Source organism: Halichoeres trimaculatus, unplaced genomic scaffold (genome assembly GCF_033239565.1).
Source record: "Halichoeres trimaculatus isolate MK-OKI-2021-1 unplaced genomic scaffold, fHalTri1.1 fHalTri1_scaffold_1, whole genome shotgun sequence".
Taxonomy (NCBI): Eukaryota; Metazoa; Chordata; class Actinopteri; order Labriformes; family Labridae; genus Halichoeres; species Halichoeres trimaculatus.
In genome coordinates this window covers 27,563,827-27,583,905 of record NW_027437179.1, presented here as the reverse complement: position 1 = coordinate 27,583,905, position 20,079 = coordinate 27,563,827, and the positions used below count along the sequence as shown (strand labels likewise).

The following is a 20,079-nucleotide window of genomic DNA, read 5'->3' as shown; positions in this document are numbered from 1 at the left end:
TATCACAATACCCCCCTTTAACTTCAAATCAAAGGCAGTGGGTGCACTCTACTTTAGGGGGGTGTAGCAAAATCCAAAGTATACATATTACATTATAAGACTTAACAAGAAGTGTCACAGAGCTCAGATAGTTCCTGTAGGATGATGCTTGTGTACCCTCATTGCTTCAAATGTACTGTCAAATATGTCTTTGCACTGACTGTGGACTGGATTCTGCTAAATTAGCTGGTGCGTTATGAGTCACTCCTCTGAATGCCTGAGAAAAATAGACTGTTTCAAGCCAGAAAAAGGTCTGCTGTATTTGTCTGCACACATTTCTTAATCTTTGGAATATGCACTGTATACTCTGCACTAAAAATATCATGTCAGCATGTTGTGTAGGATGAAGTGTAGCAGCATTTTTTACACATACTGAAAACACCTCACTTCTGCAGCATCCACATGATGCAGTATCCTGAGTTTACCCATCTCATCTCTCTATGAACCTAGGGGTCAGGAAAATAATGTGTGCATGCACACGTCTGCAGTTCTATCCTGAGACAAAATCCTCATGACTTCATCAAGCTGCAAAAACGAACTGTGTGACCCTACGCTTGTTATAAAGTGAAACTGTTTTAAACAGTGCGCTGATGCAAACAAATATAAGCCAATCAGCAAAGAAATTATTTTAGTTGTTCGAAAAGAAATATTACCTATTAGCAGGTTTTCTGTCATAAAACAGGGCTTACACAGGCTATATTGATTTATAATGTTACATAATGTGTGTTGCTGTCTTCCAGCGTGTTTCTTTTTCGTATGCCTGTAGGTGTTAATAACCTGGCTTCAAAAAGAGGCAGACTGTTCCTGCTCCAGCCTCATTAAAAATTGATTCAATTCCTTACTAGCCCAGAGGAATGTGAATAATTAAGCCATTTAGGGTCCTGTTTGGGTGTTTGCAATAGATTTTATGTGCATGTGTGTTTTGACTGCTGCCCAATATCACAAACATACTCTCAGACTCTTGTCTCTTGGGGTATGAACAGTGAGGAACAAAACAAACCACACTGGACTCACTATCCCTTCTTGCTGGCTGTAAAAATTAATTTAATGTGAAGAGTTGAATAAGAGTTGTCAAACTTAGCAAGCTTTGGAGATAAAGCACCTTTAAGAAGTGGCACTTAATCATCGGGTGTAAGTGTGACAGTGTTGATTCTTCTTCTTGATTGCAGCTCTGCTGATTAATAAACTTGTCACAACTCATCAGGATTTAAAAATGAATCCCTCTTCTACAGATGAAAAATTTCTTCTAGCCTCAGATGAGGAAAACAACAGCAGACATGTTGGCATGGGAATTATTAGCAGCGTTGCCAGACGTATGATAATTATCGTATTTCTACAATAATTTAGCCCTCAATACGATCAATAATTCCAAAAAAGGCGAAATATACGATAATTTGACAATTTTGTGTGGTTGTTACAGATCTACCTCAGTCTGACGGAGTTATTTGCAAACCCTAAATGCATCTTATATCATGTGACGTTTCCAGCCGATCATAGTTTGAGTGTCATTCATCTCAGAGCGATTGAAGGCCAATCAAGTCTCTCGTCAGTTGAGAGAAAAATGAGCATTAAAAGAGAGGACAAGGGTGAGTGGGAGCTGAAGCAGAGGGCTGATACGTAAATATTGCAGGGGGGGTCAACACAAAAGAACCTCTCATCGTGACCCTTAAGAGGCTCCAGAAATTAATGTTATGAAGTTATCTTGAAGAAGATGTTAATTTGAAGACTACTCTTTTGAGAAAAAGTTAATATTCCTGTCTAAAATAAATTTCACTAAGTAAAGTCAGATGGCTATTTATCTCTTTCTCTCTCTCTCTCTCTCTCTCTCTCTCTCTCTCTGTTATCATGAATACTGTTTCAAAATAATAGCCTTAGGGTCTCATGACAACCTGTCATTTTGTTGAAGGGGGTGCACATATGTAACACAGCTGAGACCGAACCTGGAGCAGCTGATCAAACGCTGATGATGTGGGGCGGGGCGATGAATGCCCACAAAAGTGCCTGTAGGACACTAAACAGAATGATCAATTGTTACTTTCTCCCAACAATAAGACAGTTATTTTTATCATTATACGTTTTTTTGATTATTTTGGCGGGTGTACGATAATTTTCCCCAAAATAAGATAATTTTGAGACTCTAGACAATAATTTTATATTTCCCCATCTGGCAACGCTGACTGTTGGATAAGTACTGTATCATTATTATGTTGTTCAGACTTAAAACCAATCATATGTAACATATGAGCATGTGGCCAGACATTGTGATGTCAGGCTTTTTGAGCAGTAAATAGTCAGTGAAGTTTTTAATGTCCTGTTTGAACTGAGTATTTGTTGTTTTTTAGATTGATGTGGTTTTTTTTTTTTTTACTGTTATCCTGTATTTGTTTTTTTTTTTTTTTGTTTTTTTTTACCATTTTATTGCTGGTAAATGAACATTTTATGATCTAGTTAGTTAAAGGCCCAACTAGGAACAAGAGTTGGAAATTAGCACATTAGATTCATGCTTTGTTGTGAACTATGTTAAACTGCATCATCTCTGTCAAATAAATAAATTCAAATTCAAAAAGCTTGACTCACACAGAAAAAAAAACAAGTCAAATATAAAATAAAACATGATGAACCACAAAGAAAAGAAAGGTTTATTGTGAAACTTACTTCATCTGCTTCACAATGGTGCTCTTTCCGGACTCTCCAGCACCTGTAGGGACATAAGGAAACCACAGTTACAGGGGTAATGAAGTACCTTATACTACATCCGTGTGTGTGTAGCTGTGACCTTTTCTGAAAACTGTTTCAGCTTTAAAATCCTGTATGACCCAGTGATGACCTGCCACTAACATCACATCATGCCTTTTGGTTTATTTATGTTTCCATTTCGTAGGAAATACAGCGTACAGATATGCGTGAAGAATTCCTTACAGAAGAGGGATACACGGAAGAAAGATGATTTTAAGGATTTTATACTCATGCTTTCAGCAGATGAATATTTTTAAAGGAAATGTAAAGGTGGTACTGAATGGTTTCATCTATTTGATTTTTTTTAATTTGCATATTTCAAAGTTCAGCAAAGGTTTATGCCCCAGTATAGCAGTATGAATGATGGAGCCTCCATAATGTCACCCATTGGTTTCTGAGGTAAAGTTTTGAAGCCTTTTACCAGCTGCTGGAAACACTGGAGTCACCTAGCTTTTAGTCGACCTGATAACAGGCAGACATAGTGTTGGCCTCCTTTCTAAAAGCTACAGTGTGATCAACTATCAGTCAGGGCAGTTGTCTCATCCTGTGACTTTAACATTTGCAAAACTAACTATGAGTGTGGGTAGATGATTCAGAACAAAATGGTTTTTTAGAGTTTATTTTTTTGCAGTATTTTTTCACAAGTGTGAATATGTTGTATAGTGCTTTTGAAGCCAGCCTCAAGAGGATACTTGAGGAACTGCAGTTCTTAGCAGTTTCATTTTTATTTCTCAAGATCTGAGATTTGATCAAACATTGATTACTCACTCTCTTGGTGGCCATTATCTTTATTCATGATTTCCCATATTTCTCTGTTTTAGTCTTTATTTTTAACGTGATCTAAAAAGATGGAGTACATTATTTTAAGGAGGATGAGGTGGAGACACCGGGAGAGTATACAGTATATCACCAAAGGTTCTGCTATTTGGCGATGACAAACCAGGAGTGCAGGTGGATCAAAAGTATTCTGAATGGATAAGCCCGCTGTGTAACTGTCTCCTAATTTTGTACTCCTATTAATGATAAAGGAACAGATTAAATCTGTCCCAGGAGCTGGCCCACAAGGTGACGCTCTTCGTGTCCTCCGATGCGCCCCGCTGTCCATTCTCCTGCTGCAGGGACAGCGGCTCTGACCGTCTCCACTATCGGGTCTTTCCACCATACCTTTCGTGGTGCTGGGGATCACTCAGACCAATCAGACGCTGTGCCTCTGCCGCAGGGCATTTAAAGGCGAGGAGAGGCGGTCATTTGATTGGTAAAAACAGCGCTCGGCTGTGTTAAACCCACTCATGGCTTTTCTCCTCCCTCTCTGCCATTTGCGCAGAGGGAGGCATGGACGAGCTCCTCTGCGCCTTGACTGCGCCTCTCTTGGCACTGCAGGAAATTTGCAAAGTGCGCTGGTCATGCCCTGTCTGCGCGGCGAAGGCCGGCGCAGGGCAGGTGTGCCTGCGCTTGTGCCTGGTCTACGAAATTAGAGCCCATAGTGGTTACAGCATTAAAACGTAAAGTACAGAAACCATTGGTTTGTTGCTGATTGCTTTGTTTGCTTTTAGAAATCATAAGAAGAAAGTAATGCCTATGCAGTTGACAAATCTTCATGTTGGGGCTGTAAGGAAGAAATGTGAAGAGCACTAGAACTGACACACAATCTAATGGTTTGATAAATGTTGTACTTTAATTTTCTTCATTGTTCAGAAACAATATATTAAATGATGGCTGCTGTAAATCTGTGCTCTAGATCCTGCCGCAATGATTTAGTCTAAGTCTTTGGTTTTTCCTTGTGTTGTCAGGACCATGCCACTATACTCTGTCCTATAACACCACTTGACCATCCCTGCCATCAAACATTAACAGAGCTCCGGGCTGACAGAGCAAGAGGGACCAGCAGTGTTCAACCTCTCCTCCTGTCGACTCACATCAGCTTCACACATTTCAGGCACTTTTCTAAGAAAGAGGAGAAACACAGGGCAAAGGGAGGGGTGTAAGAGCAGCATCAGGACCTTTGTTTACTGTCAGTCATGATTTGATGCTAGACAGACTAAAAGGGTTGTGAGATGGTAGCTGAATAGTGTGCAGGACACTTTTGTTAGTGGATCAAATTTTCAAGTTCAGATAGTACAATATCATCTCGGTGTTCTTGTTCAGATCATTTTTGTTCTTAATACCTGAGTGAGTTCCAAATAGAAACCTTCCTCTTTAGCTTAGGGCTAATCAAGATTAAATTATGTAACTGGCTCTCTGCTTCTATTCTTTTGCCATCCTATCTCTAGGAACAGAACATTTTCAGCACAAGGACTTTCAAATCTGTTCTCTTAGACTGCTGTATACTTTCCACTGGAGCATCATGTGTTTTTTACACAACACACATCGACAAATAATCCAGATATAGTATCAAATTTATCTGCACTCATTAAAGACATCCTGTTGGAGATTTTCGAAGGAAAGTGGAATGTCCTTCCCCTGGTGGAAACACACATGAAGGTCACCTTCCTGACTCCAAAATTAAACTCATCCATTAATATTTCACACCCAAAGGGAGGGTAACACTTGTTAGCAGCCGCAAAAAAAGAGGAGCACACCATCACTCCTCACACAGAAGGTGTTTTGAGGGCTGTGTCGTGCTGTTTAATTGGTCTGGCCGCTCAGAATCAGAGCATCATGTGCTGAAAATCTTCAGGGCAAAACTGATCATGACTAACCGTTTAAATAATGTGTGAAAAAGCGAGTCATTTTCTTTTGATGTGTAGTTCTAAAAAATAAAGTTTTGCTTCACCAACAGTAAGATTTACTGATATTTGTGGGTTTTCTTTAACACAATGACCAATATCTTTACAGATTAACATCCAGCCTACAAATATTTTTAAGATTTTAATACCGACAATGGCAGTCTTTAAGGGACCAGGGGATAAACTTGAAGAGATGGACGAGTCAGAGGGTTCTTATATTGTTTTTACTCAGGATTTTACTTCAATTCTTCAGATACTGTTGTTTGAATTTAAGATATTGTTACATACAGAATGGAACTAAACTAAACTAAATTATCCTGTTTGGTTCCCAAAATCAAACAAATCAAATCAAATCAAATTAAACTTTATTTAAAAAGCACTTTTCATAGATTAAAAACGTAGCACAAAAGTGCTCTACATGTTTAAAAGCAACCCCCACCCATCCCCACCCTGCAAATGACTAAGCTGTGCTGCTGTTTAGATGCAAACGACAATCAATCATCCTAAACTTGAACACATACTGCATTTGTTGGCATAGTGAGCCATGAGCCTGTATATTGAACATTATTTCCGAGATTTCACAACAACTCTCAGGGACTGTTTGCTCGACAAAAGTTTAAGGACGAAAAGCAAAAGTATTGTTGCGTTTTAGCCTTGTTTGCATGGTAACTGCGTTTTAGCCAACCTAAAATGCTAACTTTTGAAAACGGCCTCCAGAGTGGATTTTTTTCTGGAACGCCACTACTACCCTTGCCATGTAATCAGCAACAATTTCTTGGATTAGTTTTGAAGTAATGGTGGACACAGGAGCCTAGTTGTCAGACAGAAAAAGGAGCAAATGAATGAGCAAATGAACAGAAGAAAGCTGAACAGCCCGAGCTAAAGGCTAAGACAAGGGCTAAGCTGTTTGTGATAATGTTTAATACAAATAACGCTGTCAATAGATGTGAGCGGCAACTAAACTACTGTACAAACAGACAAAGTTTGATTGGCGCCACATTGGCCTATGGATACATCCCAGCACTGGGCTGCTAGTGGTACTACTTATAGCCAATTCCTGAAGTATGGTACAAACTTATGATGTTTGTTTGTTGTCTCGTTTCAAACAAAAGCGCTTTGTAACAATACTGATAAATACCTGACCACGCATTGTATGTGAAAAAAGTTGTCTTAAAAGTAAATTTGGTCCAAAACAAACACATGCCTGGTTAAAAGTCAAGTCTTTGTGACAGTGTGTGTGAGACTCCGGGCCAGAAGGTGGTGAGGTAGTCCAATTAAAACAGATCCTTCTCATAGCATCTTTAAATAAGACTACTAATGACAGTTAACATCAAAATTGTAATGGTACCAAACATGCAGATCTACCTGAAAACTATGAAGCTGATATCTTATATTCAATGTAGGCACAGACACTGCTAAAACAACACTAATCTTCAGGGGACAAAGAGCTGCTGAACAGTACTGATCAATTGCCACTGAACAGGATATCAACATAGTCGTATTTGCCAACAAAGTTACTGGCTGCAAAATTGATTTCAACACTCATCCAACAAAAACCAGTATTGCTTAAACTTAGTAAACGTAGTTTTCCTTTTACAGATTCATCTGCAGAGTGTTTTCATTGATCAGCTGTATCCATGGGGCATAAAGCCCTGCCATGAGGACTGATTAGTGTTACAAAGACCTCTCTGTTTGCTGTGCTGGCACAAGAGACAAGCTTGCTCTTTTTTCATGTCATTACAACTGACCCAGAATCACTATCTGGCAACAAGACGATGATGCAACCTCCACTTTCTGCATCCTCAACTCATACTAATCATCAGATTCTTGCACTGGTTTTAAGTGGGGTGTAAGAAGTCATTGCAATAGATGGTTTAATTTATAGCGTGAAGACCACAAAGAAAACAGGACTATCTCTCTGAACTCATTCTTCTGCAGGTCCTCTAACCACATTAACAATTTGGACACAGTCTCAGATAGGCACTGCTGAAGACAAAGTCTCCATTCACGGACTGATGAGATATCATGACCCTAGCAAACACACACAGACATTCATAGATAATCTAACAGAAGACGGTCAGCCTGAGGGTTTTCAGCCATGGTGCTGAAACAACGCCCCCAAATGACAGTCTCTTTTATTTACAGTTATTATAGTGATCAGGCATACAAGAACTTATATTCACTGATTTTGGCTTGATTTATACATTTTACTTGAAACAGGATATCCTTGAGGTTTGTCAACAGGTTAAACAAGCCTACTGATATGAAGACACCATAGAAAGCTGGAGAAATTATGATACATGTTTGAACTATCACTTAAATTTTAACTGCTCATTTACTGATTTTTAAAAGGTAACTAGCAGGTTGGGCTGCACTGTGGTGTAACAGTCAGCGCTGCAGCCTCACAGCAAGAAGGTCACAAGGTTCGATTCCCAGCTTGGCTGGCGGGCCTTTTCGTGTGGAGTTTGCATGTTCTCCCCGTGCATGTGTGGTACTCTCTGGTCCCACAGCCCCAAAACATGCTCATCGGGTTAAGTGGTCACTCTAAATTGTCCCTAGGTGTGAGTGTGTGCTTGAAAGGTTGTCTGTCTATGTGTCAGCCCTGTGATAAACTGGTGACCAGTCCAGGGTGTACCCCGCCTCTCGCCCAATGTCAGCTGGGATAGGCTCCAGCCACCAGCGACCCTGAACAGGATAAGCAATTCAGAAAATGAATCAATGAATGAATGAACTAGTAGGTTACTCTGCACAAAAAATAGTGGCAGTGTAGTAAACTCAAAACAGGCCGTTTCTCTGTGGATTGTTCCCAAAATAACAACACAAATGTTTTAAGGAGGCTGCCGTATTGATGTGACAAAGACGATGATGATGGTATTGAGGAACTTATCTGTGGTTTTTCTGGTGGTGGATTGAAATGAGGTCTTTGCATGTAGAATAACAAAAGAATACCAGACTGGACTGTGTCCTTTGTGAAGCGTCCTGTGGTAACGTCTGTGATGAATTGCTACAATTCAAACAAACACACCATCAGCTGCTCTGACAACTCATCTGATTACATCTACACATCCGATCAGCAAAAAAATCTAAATGGGTGTTCAAGCCTGCCTGATCTTTCTGCTTTCCATGCAAACCATGTTGCAACAACCTCCACTCCAGCTCCTCCTTCAGTAATGTGTCTTACTTTATCAGAGTTACATGTATTCTTAGTGATGCCTGCTCTGTGTTGTGTCTAGGGAGATCTTTGCTGCTGCTCTCCCTGCCTTGGTTTTTTCTGGTATGCATATGAAAGACAGGGGAGGCGAGCCCCCCCTTACCTCAGACTGCATGTGTGCATGTGAATGAATTTCAGAGTTGTCACAATTTAAATACTTTTTTGTCTTCATTTTTATAGTATTAGCATTAGAGGTGAAGCCCTGTGCAGGCAAGAGAACCAAATTAATACTACTGGCACTCTGTTAATATTTTGCATGATGCCTCTCTGGCTGTAGGCCTGCACATATCCTACATCAGAATGGGTACCTTTCACATCTGAGACAATACTGTACCGATGCCAGTACCTGGCAATTGGTACCGATGCCCGGTAACTAGCAATCTGTACCGGTACTCCATGGTATCAATTTTTGTTACTTTTTTGTGTTTATGTGGTAGAAATATCAATTTTTTATGATAATATATATATATATATATATATATATATATATATATATATATATATATATATATATATATATATATATATATATATATATATATATTTTTTTTTTTCAACTTAAAATATTTATTCTTTAATATGTAATCTTGCAATGCTGTGTTCATGTAAAGCACAGAAAATCGCCTACTCTTCCACTCCCTCAAAGTCACAAGGATGCATTTGGGTACCTAAACATGGTACCTTTTGATTTCATATGAATTAGGTATTTCTATAGGTACTTTCGGTCAGTACCTATAAAAGTACCGCATTTGGAACCCATCCCTAATCCTACATCTGTCAATAGACCCTAGTAGTGAGGAAGGCTGAGGTGAAAGGGGTGCAATATGTCAATCTGTTTTGATTTATTTTGACTTTTTAAAATTATTCAAGATACCAACACATATGTTTATATCATTAAAACATATCTATCCTGTATCTGTTACTGAACATCAAAGCTAATCAGTTCTTATTCTTCTTAGCTCTTATCCCTTATTCTATTCCTGTACTTCCTTACAGTCCGCAGACCCCAGTGTTAAAATTACTTCCAAAGTCCATACTCAAAAAAACGGAAAAGGGAGAATATGGATAGTAAGGAAAAGCCAAGTGTATTAGTCACACCTGACTTCCTGTGGTCTGTATTTGATCCACTTTCTTTAATTTTGAGAATAAGGCAAAGGTAGGTCAAGTGGTAAACTGTCTGAGAATAGCTGCACTCCACAGGGAGGAGGTAAAAACTGCCCTGATGTAGCTCACAGGGCATAGATTCCCTTTGAGACCAGCTGACACAGTACAACCTTTATCCTGTTAGGCACTATCCAGATCTTCCCAGTAATAAAAAAAAGCCTATAGCAGAGGTAATTCTTCACAATCTGAAATAGATGCAAGCTGGCGGATAAAACAATAGTACGCTTGAAACGAGAAAGTGCAGTGACTAAAAGGCACTTCCTGAACAGGTGCACTGAAGTGACAAATTATTGGAAGACTGAGGGGGAGGATGAGGATACAGAGAAACAGGGACATGCAAGAGAACACAGCATAGAGGTCACCAGTAAAAATTTAGAAAATAGTTGGATGTGAAATAGCAAGAGTGGCAACAGAATTCATGAATATTTAAGACAGTTCATTTGCAGGTGACAATGCAGAGTTCAGCAACCACAGACAGTTTGAAAAGAAGGTTCATTATTCAGAGGGAGTGCATGCTGGGATGAGTAATGTTCAAGTGCTAGCTGCAAAAGCGTTTAGTAAACAGCAGCAGATAATCACTTGTTTTTGTTCCAATTTTCTCTGCCTGCTTATTAGTGGTTTTCTTTACGACACACAAATGAAGATATGAGCGATGGTTTATTGTCTGCTGTCCTGTTTGCACGCCTTACTCAGTGCAGTCTGCTCCCACAAGTATCCCCACTTACTGACCCAGTTAACAGGGTTACTTCCTGAGATCCTTCTCTTATTATAGAGCAAAAACCATTTCAGGATCCTGATCCAAAAAATGTGACCCTCTGTGGATGTGGAAAGACATGTAAATTACGGAAACTCACCAAGACTTGGTTACTTATCACCTAACAATCTGAATGTGTAAATCATCACCAAGTTAATTTCTTCTACTTACAAAAAAGGGAAACAAAGAACAGAATGAAAAGAGGGAATTGTGAGGTGAGAATGAGGGCTTTGATTTCAAGAAGAGTAAGCATTTTGCCAAACACACACACACTCAAACAATTACTCTACAAAGAGGAATTTATTGCAGACTCGTGCTCAATCACAGTCTGTACTACAAGACAGTTTCTACTAGTTTCATCAAAAACAGGTGTATTTCAAGCTTACTTTTAGCAATTATTGTTTTACTGGGATAGTCTTACTGTCACAGTTTGAATTAATATTATAACACACACACACACACAGAAGGAGGCAACACCCCACCACACACATACATGGGCGGGAAGCATTCTACACCAGAAGTGAGAGTGCTGCATCAGCAGAGCAATACCAAATTGCCTCAAATATCCTGAGGGCGGTTTACTCCACAGTCATGCTAGCACTGTTAATTCTTTCTGAGGCAGAACTAACTGCTAGCATCAGCATATTTCCCTTGTCACAACAAGAATGCCAACATGCTGATGTGAAACAGATATTATCTTACCACTCTGAAATGTTACCTTGTTAATATTTCCTACAAGGCATCTGACCTAAAGTAAAACAGAGGTTGATGGTTACTTCTGAATTAACTTTTCATCTTGAGGGGGGCAACAAGGATTGTATGTATTGTGTGGAAATGGATGATGAGACTCCACTTCCTCTAACTACACTTAAGTGATGCTTAACATCCTTGCATCAGGTGCTGACATAGACTGGAAGGCTTCAGTCTTGCCAATGCATATTTTTAACTTACACAATAAAACTACGAAGATCCCTGAGGTTAGCACTGATGGGATTCTTGAGCTGAATTTGAAGCAGACACTCAGGGTTATATAAAGTTCAGTGACTTTGCTCTCAAGTGTTTATTATACTTTCTCTTGCCTTTTCTCCTCAATTCTACTAATCCGGTGGACTCAGTGCTGCAGGAGCTGTATTTGACTGAATTTAACCCCAGTTTAATGAAGTTTTTCTGATTCTAAGTCTTATTGTCCACCACTCAGTAAAAAGAGCTCAGCTGCTTCACTGTATACCTCCTTTTTATACCATCCACAGTTGTACTGACCAGTGTGTCAGTTCACTTAATAAATATTTAGATAAGAAGGTAAACTTGAACTGCTTGTCACACAGGATAAGGATGAGGATGTGTTAGAGCAGGCATGGGCAAACTACGGCCTGGGGGCCACACGCGGCCCGTTACACGTTTTAACGTTTTAACTTGAAAAAACTAAATGAATAAACCTTGGTAATGTTTTCTTTTCCCTGCAATTCTGATGTTTTCCCACTAGATGGCCCACTGTAGAGACATTGGCTTTGTTGAGGTGCAGTGTAGGCCTATTACTTCACGTTTGCACTTTACCCTCTGACCCATCAGCCCTTCTGTAAAGATGAACGGACCTAAGAAAAGGAAAGTGGACAAAACAAAACTCATTGAAACACAAGGAAGTGCGCATCTGCGCGCTGGTAAGATGGAGTGGATCGTCAGCAATCTGTTACTTATAAAAAAAAAAAAAAGCTCAGGAACAAAAACCTTCACTGTGAGTTATTTGTCTAATTTTTATATAGAGACGTTCCCATTTAATATCAAAATATCACGCAAACAATTTTGACACTACCTTTTATTATTTTTTTGTTTTTTCCTTTTTAAAACCAGGACAGAAAAAACGTGTTTTTCTGTTTTTCTGTAATTCTGTTTTGGTTTTAAAACAGAAAAACAAAAAAACAAGTCAATTTTTTTGTTTTTTTAAATTTTGTTTTGAAACAGAATAACAAAAGAATGAACTGTACACGGATTAACAATCCAATTATAATTCCATTCTCTCATATTCTAATTTTAATTTTAAAACAAAATCAAAACAACAAAAAATAGACCGTTATTTGTTTTCTGATTTTTGATTTAAAAACGAAACATTTAAAAACAAGTCGTTATCTGTTTTCCGATTTTGGATTCTAAAACGGATATGGAATGAATGAATGATACCCTGATAGTTACCAAAGCACTCCATCCATCTGCTCCTGGTCCGGCCCCAAAAAGTTTGCCCACCCCTGTGTTAGAGTAATGTAGTTGTAGAGAACCATTTACCTGAGCAGCATTAGCTGGATTATATATGCCCATCTAAAATTGCTAACCTGCTGTAATTAGTAAAGTAAAAGAGGATAAATAACTGAGCAGAAGCTTTTTTTAGGGTAAAAACACACTCAGCAGTATTAGCCCGAGATGTCATGGATATAACATTGTTTTTCTTTTTAGGGCCCTCAATCTACGGCACTCTTTTTTCACATCTTCGGTGTCATACATCCCACCACCTCAGTATTTCATCTGTGGTAACATGTAACACTCAACATATGGCAGCGTCACAGGCTCTCTATTGTCAGAGCGACTGCCACGGGAGAATGACTCACTGGCCCAGCTGTGACACCATTCCTCCTCGGCTCTCATCCTGGCTTGCTGCCCCCACCCCTCTGGAGTCACGACTGCACGCTTCCAGCTCACTTTTACAGGCATTTAAAGGTTAACTTCCTCTGGGCGTTGATGACACTGAGCAGAATACACAACAATGATGCCGTTGCTATTTAGAGGCCTGTGGCAGAGTGCAGAGTGAGCCAAGTGACAGCAGACGTGACGTTATTTATAAGTAAATAAGTGCCGTCATTCTCTTGACCCTCAAAGAGGTTAACAGTCCCTGGTGTGCAAAGGTGTTGTCACAGGGAAGTAACACAGCAACAATTAGTGGAGCAGTGAGTTTATGGAGATGATTATTGGGTCTTCAAGTGATCAAAGAACACGAGATTTTGCATGTTTTCTTTTTTTTAGAAACATCGATGTGACAGTGGTGAAGTTTGTCTGAGACACACAGGGAAGTGGGGTTGGATTATGTAATTTGTTTGGTAAATATTTTGGTATTTCTAAATACAAATTTGTGGATAATGGTTGTATCTTTGTCATTTTGTACAAACATTGATTTTAAGCTCAGTTCCATTTCATGCAATGGAGTGGGGCCAATGGCACTGAAGTCATGATGCCAATGTGTTCTAGCTTAACTCATACAGTATTTGGGAGTTTATGGCAACCACCTACTACCTGCTACATGTGAAGGTAGTATGTAGTTGGCGCTAAGACTGGGACGATATGCTATTCTCACGATTCGAATCATTATGGTTTTTGGGGGTGCTGATCCGATTTAATTTGCAAATTTTTTGATATTAACGATTTTTGTGATTTTTAGTTTGCTTTTTTTAACACCAGACCATGTGAAAAAAGTTAAATGATGACGATGATGTCAACAGACTATCAGGAGACATATTTTCCCATAAAATCTGGATATACTGATTTTTAATTTTTTTCTCCCACCCCTAGTCGGTGCTGCATACTGCCTGCTGCTTTTAAATGTATTATTCAGTATGACTGTTCTGTTGGGTCTGTTTTGTAGTATGCTACTCTTATTTACAGTTGTGGAAAATGGAACTCCAGCTAATGGATTTTTCGTAATGTTAATTTTATTATAAATGTACAAATCAAACAAACCATAATGCATTTGTTTTGCATCATATCTCTCCTATCTCACAGATGGCCTAACATAAGTGTTGTTGTATAGTAGGTTTGATGAGACTTATTCCAGTAGGTAGCAGTAATGCACCTAAACCTGAGAGCCACTCACTAAAATAGAAATAAAAGACAGCATAAACGCTGTGCATTGTGGGGAACAATAGACTGGTCTTCTACATACTGGGAAATTTTTCCAGATCGGTCGTACATCTGGGAATTTTTGGCATACTGCAGATCTTGCAAGTTTTCACCGACTGCCTACTACATACTGAATTTTGTGAAAATCAGAAGGCACTGCTAATGTAGACTGACATGCTTTTCCTCTAAACTCATTTGTTATTTTGTAAGGCTCTTGCACATCTCTTAAAATTAATAAAAGCTTATACAGACAGTTTGTTACCACAATTTGGATTTAGCTAAAGGTAAACTAGTGAAACACTACCTCTGTTAGCTTTGTTGCTTTTCTATGCGATTTCCTTTCATAAACTTGTTGCCAACTGGAATGTTTTATGAAGAAAAAAAAACTTGTAATAAAGTTAAGGAAGATCCGAAACATGTATTGTGTTTGAGTAAAAAAGTTTGAAGCCATTTTTGTTGTGAAGAATTTGTTCCAGTTATATTCCTTCCATCTAGCACCTGAAACAATTTCTGCAAACAGTAAAACGCCCCATTTCCTCCAGTAGTGATCGTCACATCTAATTATCCCACAATTCAAACAGAGAAAAAGAGGAGGAAAATAATGTGTATTGATATGTTGAGTCTTCATAGACCCACCATCTAAAGATTCACAGATCTATTTACTGCTGTGCAACTTGCAAAATCCTATTTAAAGAAATTTTCACAACTCAACTACACTGCATAAAGAATAAATCAAATGAGTAAGGCCTTGCTCTGATTGCTGCAATTCATTTTTCACAAGTGCTTATTGTATTCTTGTAAAATAAGATGGACAGTCTTTTGCAAAAAAATGCTTTTTTTTCATTGTTTCAAACCAGATCCAAGCTGCATTTAGAGGTGGTATAAAAGTGATTCATATTGCATTTTAATAGAGGACTCTTTGTCTTTTTGCTTGGGCTTCCGAACTCTAATATTCACCAAACTTGATAACTAGGGATGGGTATACAAGTACTCAAGTATTCGCACTTGATCCCATTATTGGAGTAATATTTCATGTACCTGTGCAAGCACTGCTCTTGGCTACAAAACTCAAACCCATACAGCATTGTTTGTGTGACCCAACTTTTTCTTTTTGCTTTACTGAATATACAAGGTAGGAAAATATGTTGATGCCAGAATTCATCAGGTTTAAAATTGTGAAAGAGTGGCTCAGGGAGCATGAGGCACCATTTTCACAGATGGATTGGCCACCACAGAGTCCAGACCTTAACCCCACTGACAATCTTTAGCATGTGCTTGAAAAGGCTTTGTGTAGTGGTCAGACTCTACCATCATCAATGCAAGATCCTGATGAAAAATTAATGCAACACTGGATGGAAATAAATCTTGTGATAATGCAGAAACTTCTCGAAACAATGCCACAGCAAATGCGTGCCATAATCAATGCTAAAGGCAGTCCAACAAAATAAAAGAGTGCGTGACATTTTTTTTGGTGGTGACTTTTTTTTGGCTAGGCAGTGTTTTTTTCTTGGCAGGAGAGAACAAAACAGCACAAACCAGGGCATACACCAAATTGAAACTTTTCTGCCAGTCCTGTGTTGGCACAATATTCATTATAGCACAACAGCAACACTGCTTCACAAAGGACAAACTTTGCTTATCTTAGATTACTGCGACTTGATGGAAAAAGTGTAGAACTTCCAGATGATAGCACTATTAGAAGTTGTACATTGATCAAGGTCAGCCTCTGTGTGTGTTTACCTATGGAAGAGAGGAGATTCATTCAGGACACTTAAGAGGAGTCATTTGTTTCTCCTGACATGCTTGGCTCTAGTACACTGCCCTCTGTCAGCCTGCTCCTTTTAACTGCCTCCTTTTTTTTTCAAACAGCCTGAAATCAAGCCTTTCTCTGTCCTCCCTTTATCGACCTGCTGATGGTGTCAGCCTTTGAATTATCCCATGCTGCTCTTTCTCGGTTTCAGCAGAGTGAAGAAAGACTAGATTTGGTTACTGGTTACAACAGCTCAAAGAATTAGTGCTGTGCCTTTCAGCTAGCTCTCCCCTTTTTCACATGTAGAGTGGGAAGTGATGGAGGAATTTTACATGGCTGGATACAGTACAGTATGTTATCGCCTGGAGTGGAAAAGTAGGTCATCTGCCTCATAGGGAGCCATGGAGCTCCTCTGCTTTTCTCTGCAGTCGTATGCTTTCTGCTCAATGACTGCACAGCCAATGCCAACAGCGTTTAATCCGGTGTTCCATGTGCTGCACACAATACACTGATGTGACCTGGATGCTTAATATATACCACACAAATCTATACTCAAAACTGCTCACAAGCATCTTGGAGCTTTGGCTGTTTAAAAAAAATCAATGAAGCACGTCAAGCAGAACACTCTGTGTGAAACACAAAGAGGCAGGAGGTTTTAAGCATACATACGCCTAAATCAACAGATTTCTTTCTGCAGCTTCAGAGTGCATCAATACAAGCAGAGCAGAAGAAATAGAAACAAGTGTAGGTCTTAAAGGCTCATGTCTGGAGTAGCATGCGGCAAACAGAGGATCAAGACAGAGGAAGCTAATCCTGATGCAGAAAAATCAACAATAGCACATTTGGAGCAGCAGACAAACAAGAACGATGGTGCAACGCCATGCAGACGTGCAGTGCAATCAATTTGCTGCCTGAGGAAGAGCTTTTAATGGGGGTATAGCAGAGTCACACTTCATTATCACCTTTTAAAACAGAAGCATAAACCCTTTTACTGCAGATCATCCTTTGGACGTCACTACAAGTAGTAGGCAGGTTGTACTGCATTCGACTGCTGCATACCTCACCAACGCAACCCTCTCAGTCACTGTGGAAAAGTTGTCCTCCTCTGCAAATGTCACCATTGTTGTGTAAGATTAATTCACATCTTTCACTCGTACCAGAGTGGGGGAGCTTTAGTTCCTTGGCAGCACTAAAAAGAGATTTAATCACCTTAATTTATATCAGCTACTGATTACTACTCAGCTCAAGAGCAGCAGATAGCATTTCCTTCATATTTTAAGCTTAGAGGAGGTACCTCTGGGCTGAATTAACTATCTCATAACATTTGCTGAAAAAGAGAGAAGAGTGTAGAAAATGTGAAGCAGAATGAGAACGAAGAAAATTTTAAATTGAATGCTTCTTAGAATCAAACTGACGTGTTCTGACTGCTTACAGAAAAAAGCTGCCCCCCCAAAAGCAAACACACAGCAATGAGCCTTGGTGTACTACAGAGTTTTCAAACTTCTGATGACTGCAAATAACCAGCCAGTCATGGTCAGTTATTGGACTGAAAAAAGTAATGAAATACAGAAAGCAATCATCTGCTGACATAAAAAACATCACCACAAGCTGTAAATGTTCAATTACAAAACTGGGCCGTGGAGTTCCTCATGGTTCTGTCCTGGGCCCAATTTCCCTTTTTTGTTTACCTTGTACCTCCTTTGCTTATGATCAATAGCTTTAAAAGTATCTCCCCACTGTTCTGCTGTGGTCATCCAGAACACATTACAGTCATACCTGGAGTGATCTCCAATTTCTCTAACCTTCTGAGCTGCCTCAGCTTCCTTTAAGACTGGATAGAAGACAACTGTTTACAACTTTTTAATTAAGCAGACTTGTGTCTCCTTTCCATTTTATGTTAGATTTTTTTATGCAATTTGTTTCTGTCTGGCTCTGTCAAATCTGCATTTCACAACATTGTCCCTGTGTTGGGACTCTCACTATGCTTCACCACTTACTCTAAGTTTAGAATTGGGATGGTTAAATCAAGAACTATGCGATCAAAGAATTAGCAATATGATTAGAGATGTGATTAAGAACTTAAAGCCAACCTTTGGTTTTTATCAGTCAATCCCTGCTTAATGCCAAATATATTTGTGTTTTATACCACCAAGAGACTTCCAAAATTTTTGCAGGAGTTATTCACTGTAATGAGTCAGATAGTTTTACCCTTTAATGTCCAGGATATTGCTTTGCACTTACCAGAGCCAGTCATTAACTTGATCCTTGGCTCAGACAGGAAAGGTCATAGAGTGTTATTTTGTTTCTTATAACAGAGGTAGACCAGGCAGCGACACTAACATATGTATAAATCATACTATAAACGCCTTCGATTTAAGCATTTAATGACTTAATTTTGAGAGTCACATTATTTCAGACGCACTTTTTGTTTCTTCTTTTACTGTTATATTTGAATAATAAAACTGATCACTCCAAAATGTTTGATGATAGAAAAAAAAAAAAACACAATTACAGAGCAACACTTAAAGAAACTAGTGACACTAAGATCCTCCCGTTTTTAAGCCTGGTCTTTGAATGCTCACAGATAAATGAACACAGAAACTTCTTTGAGTAGAGCTTATTGCACACTTTACTTTACGTGACAGTGTGTCAGAAGTTTCAAATAGCATGCAGAACCCATTACCTGAATCATTTGGACCAAAATCAATATGCACTCAGCCTTCCAAGAGTCCTCATTAATTACATAAATCAAGAGAATGCATATTGATCACAGATAACAACACTAGACATGCCTGTTGACATTTTGACTTAACAGTTTAATTTGCTGCGGTGGAATAAGTACCCAACTGAAAAGTACGATGTTGGTGTTAGGGTTGTAATGGAAGATGTTTGACTTAGCTGTCATCAGTTATATCCTGTGGCTCACATTAAAAGCAACAATAGAGTTGTTCTTTCTGTTTAAGCTCATATCAAACTGAAAACTTCTTTTAAAAAGCCCCTCTTGTTTGGCGTTTCTCAGTTTGATGTGAGAAGAGTCATACATCTGCACACTGTGAAACAAAGGTTGACGTGTTTCTGTTGTATTCTAAATGAAGGAATACATGAAAAATGCATCAAAAGCATGTTATCAAGCTGTTTAAAATTCTCCTCTAGTATCTGTACTAATCAATCCTTTGCACCTAGAAGGCTATCCCTCACATAACCAGCTCTAACAGCTGGTGTTTGCCTGGCAGTCATTCTGCTCACTCTCCCACCTCCCTATGTTTCTGCATAGCGTCATGTCAGCTTCAACTCGATGCATCCAGAAAACAGATGAGACATCAGGAGTGATGGGCAGTTACTGCAGTGCTGCAGGGACCTCATAAAAGCAGCCTGAAATCTGATTACACACCAGATTGTCAAGGTAGGTCTGGGCTTGTTTACCTGAACCAAGCACACAAAAGGAGGACTCTGATGCCTCTGTTTGTTTGGGCTCAAACAGCCAGCCAAAATTTGATACCTATGGTGAGCTATGGAATACAAATTAGCCCCACATAGGTATAGAAGGCCTTTTTCAGAGAGTACACATTTTTGCATACCAAAAAAGGTCATTACCAAAGTGTAGGATTTCAAATTCTGTTAATTTGTGTATTACTTTGTTGTGGATAATGAGTTTACACACGCACTGCATCTGGCAACAAAAAAACATAATTTTTCATGTAATTCCCATGTGGCCCTGAGGTGCTGCTGCGTGTTACAGCAGCTGTTTCATTACTGCTGGCCTGATGGCTCATGTTCTGTGAGATAAATGGGATGTTGTGCTATCTCCACCTGGTTAACA

General features: G+C 39.1%; 1 protein-coding gene across 2 annotated transcripts in view; it reads right to left on the bottom strand.

Annotated features, from left to right (window-relative positions):
* The window catches only part of gnai2b (guanine nucleotide binding protein (G protein), alpha inhibiting activity polypeptide 2b), a 53,492-nt gene that overhangs the window by 17,612 nt on the left and 15,801 nt on the right, over nucleotides 1-20,079 (bottom strand). For both annotated transcript variants that reach the window (XM_074666685.1, XM_074666676.1), the window contains one exon: nucleotides 2,695-2,737. In XM_074666685.1, coding sequence (XP_074522786.1) covers nucleotides 2,695-2,737 — 43 coding nt within the window. The remainder of the gene's footprint in view (nucleotides 1-2,694; nucleotides 2,738-20,079) is intronic.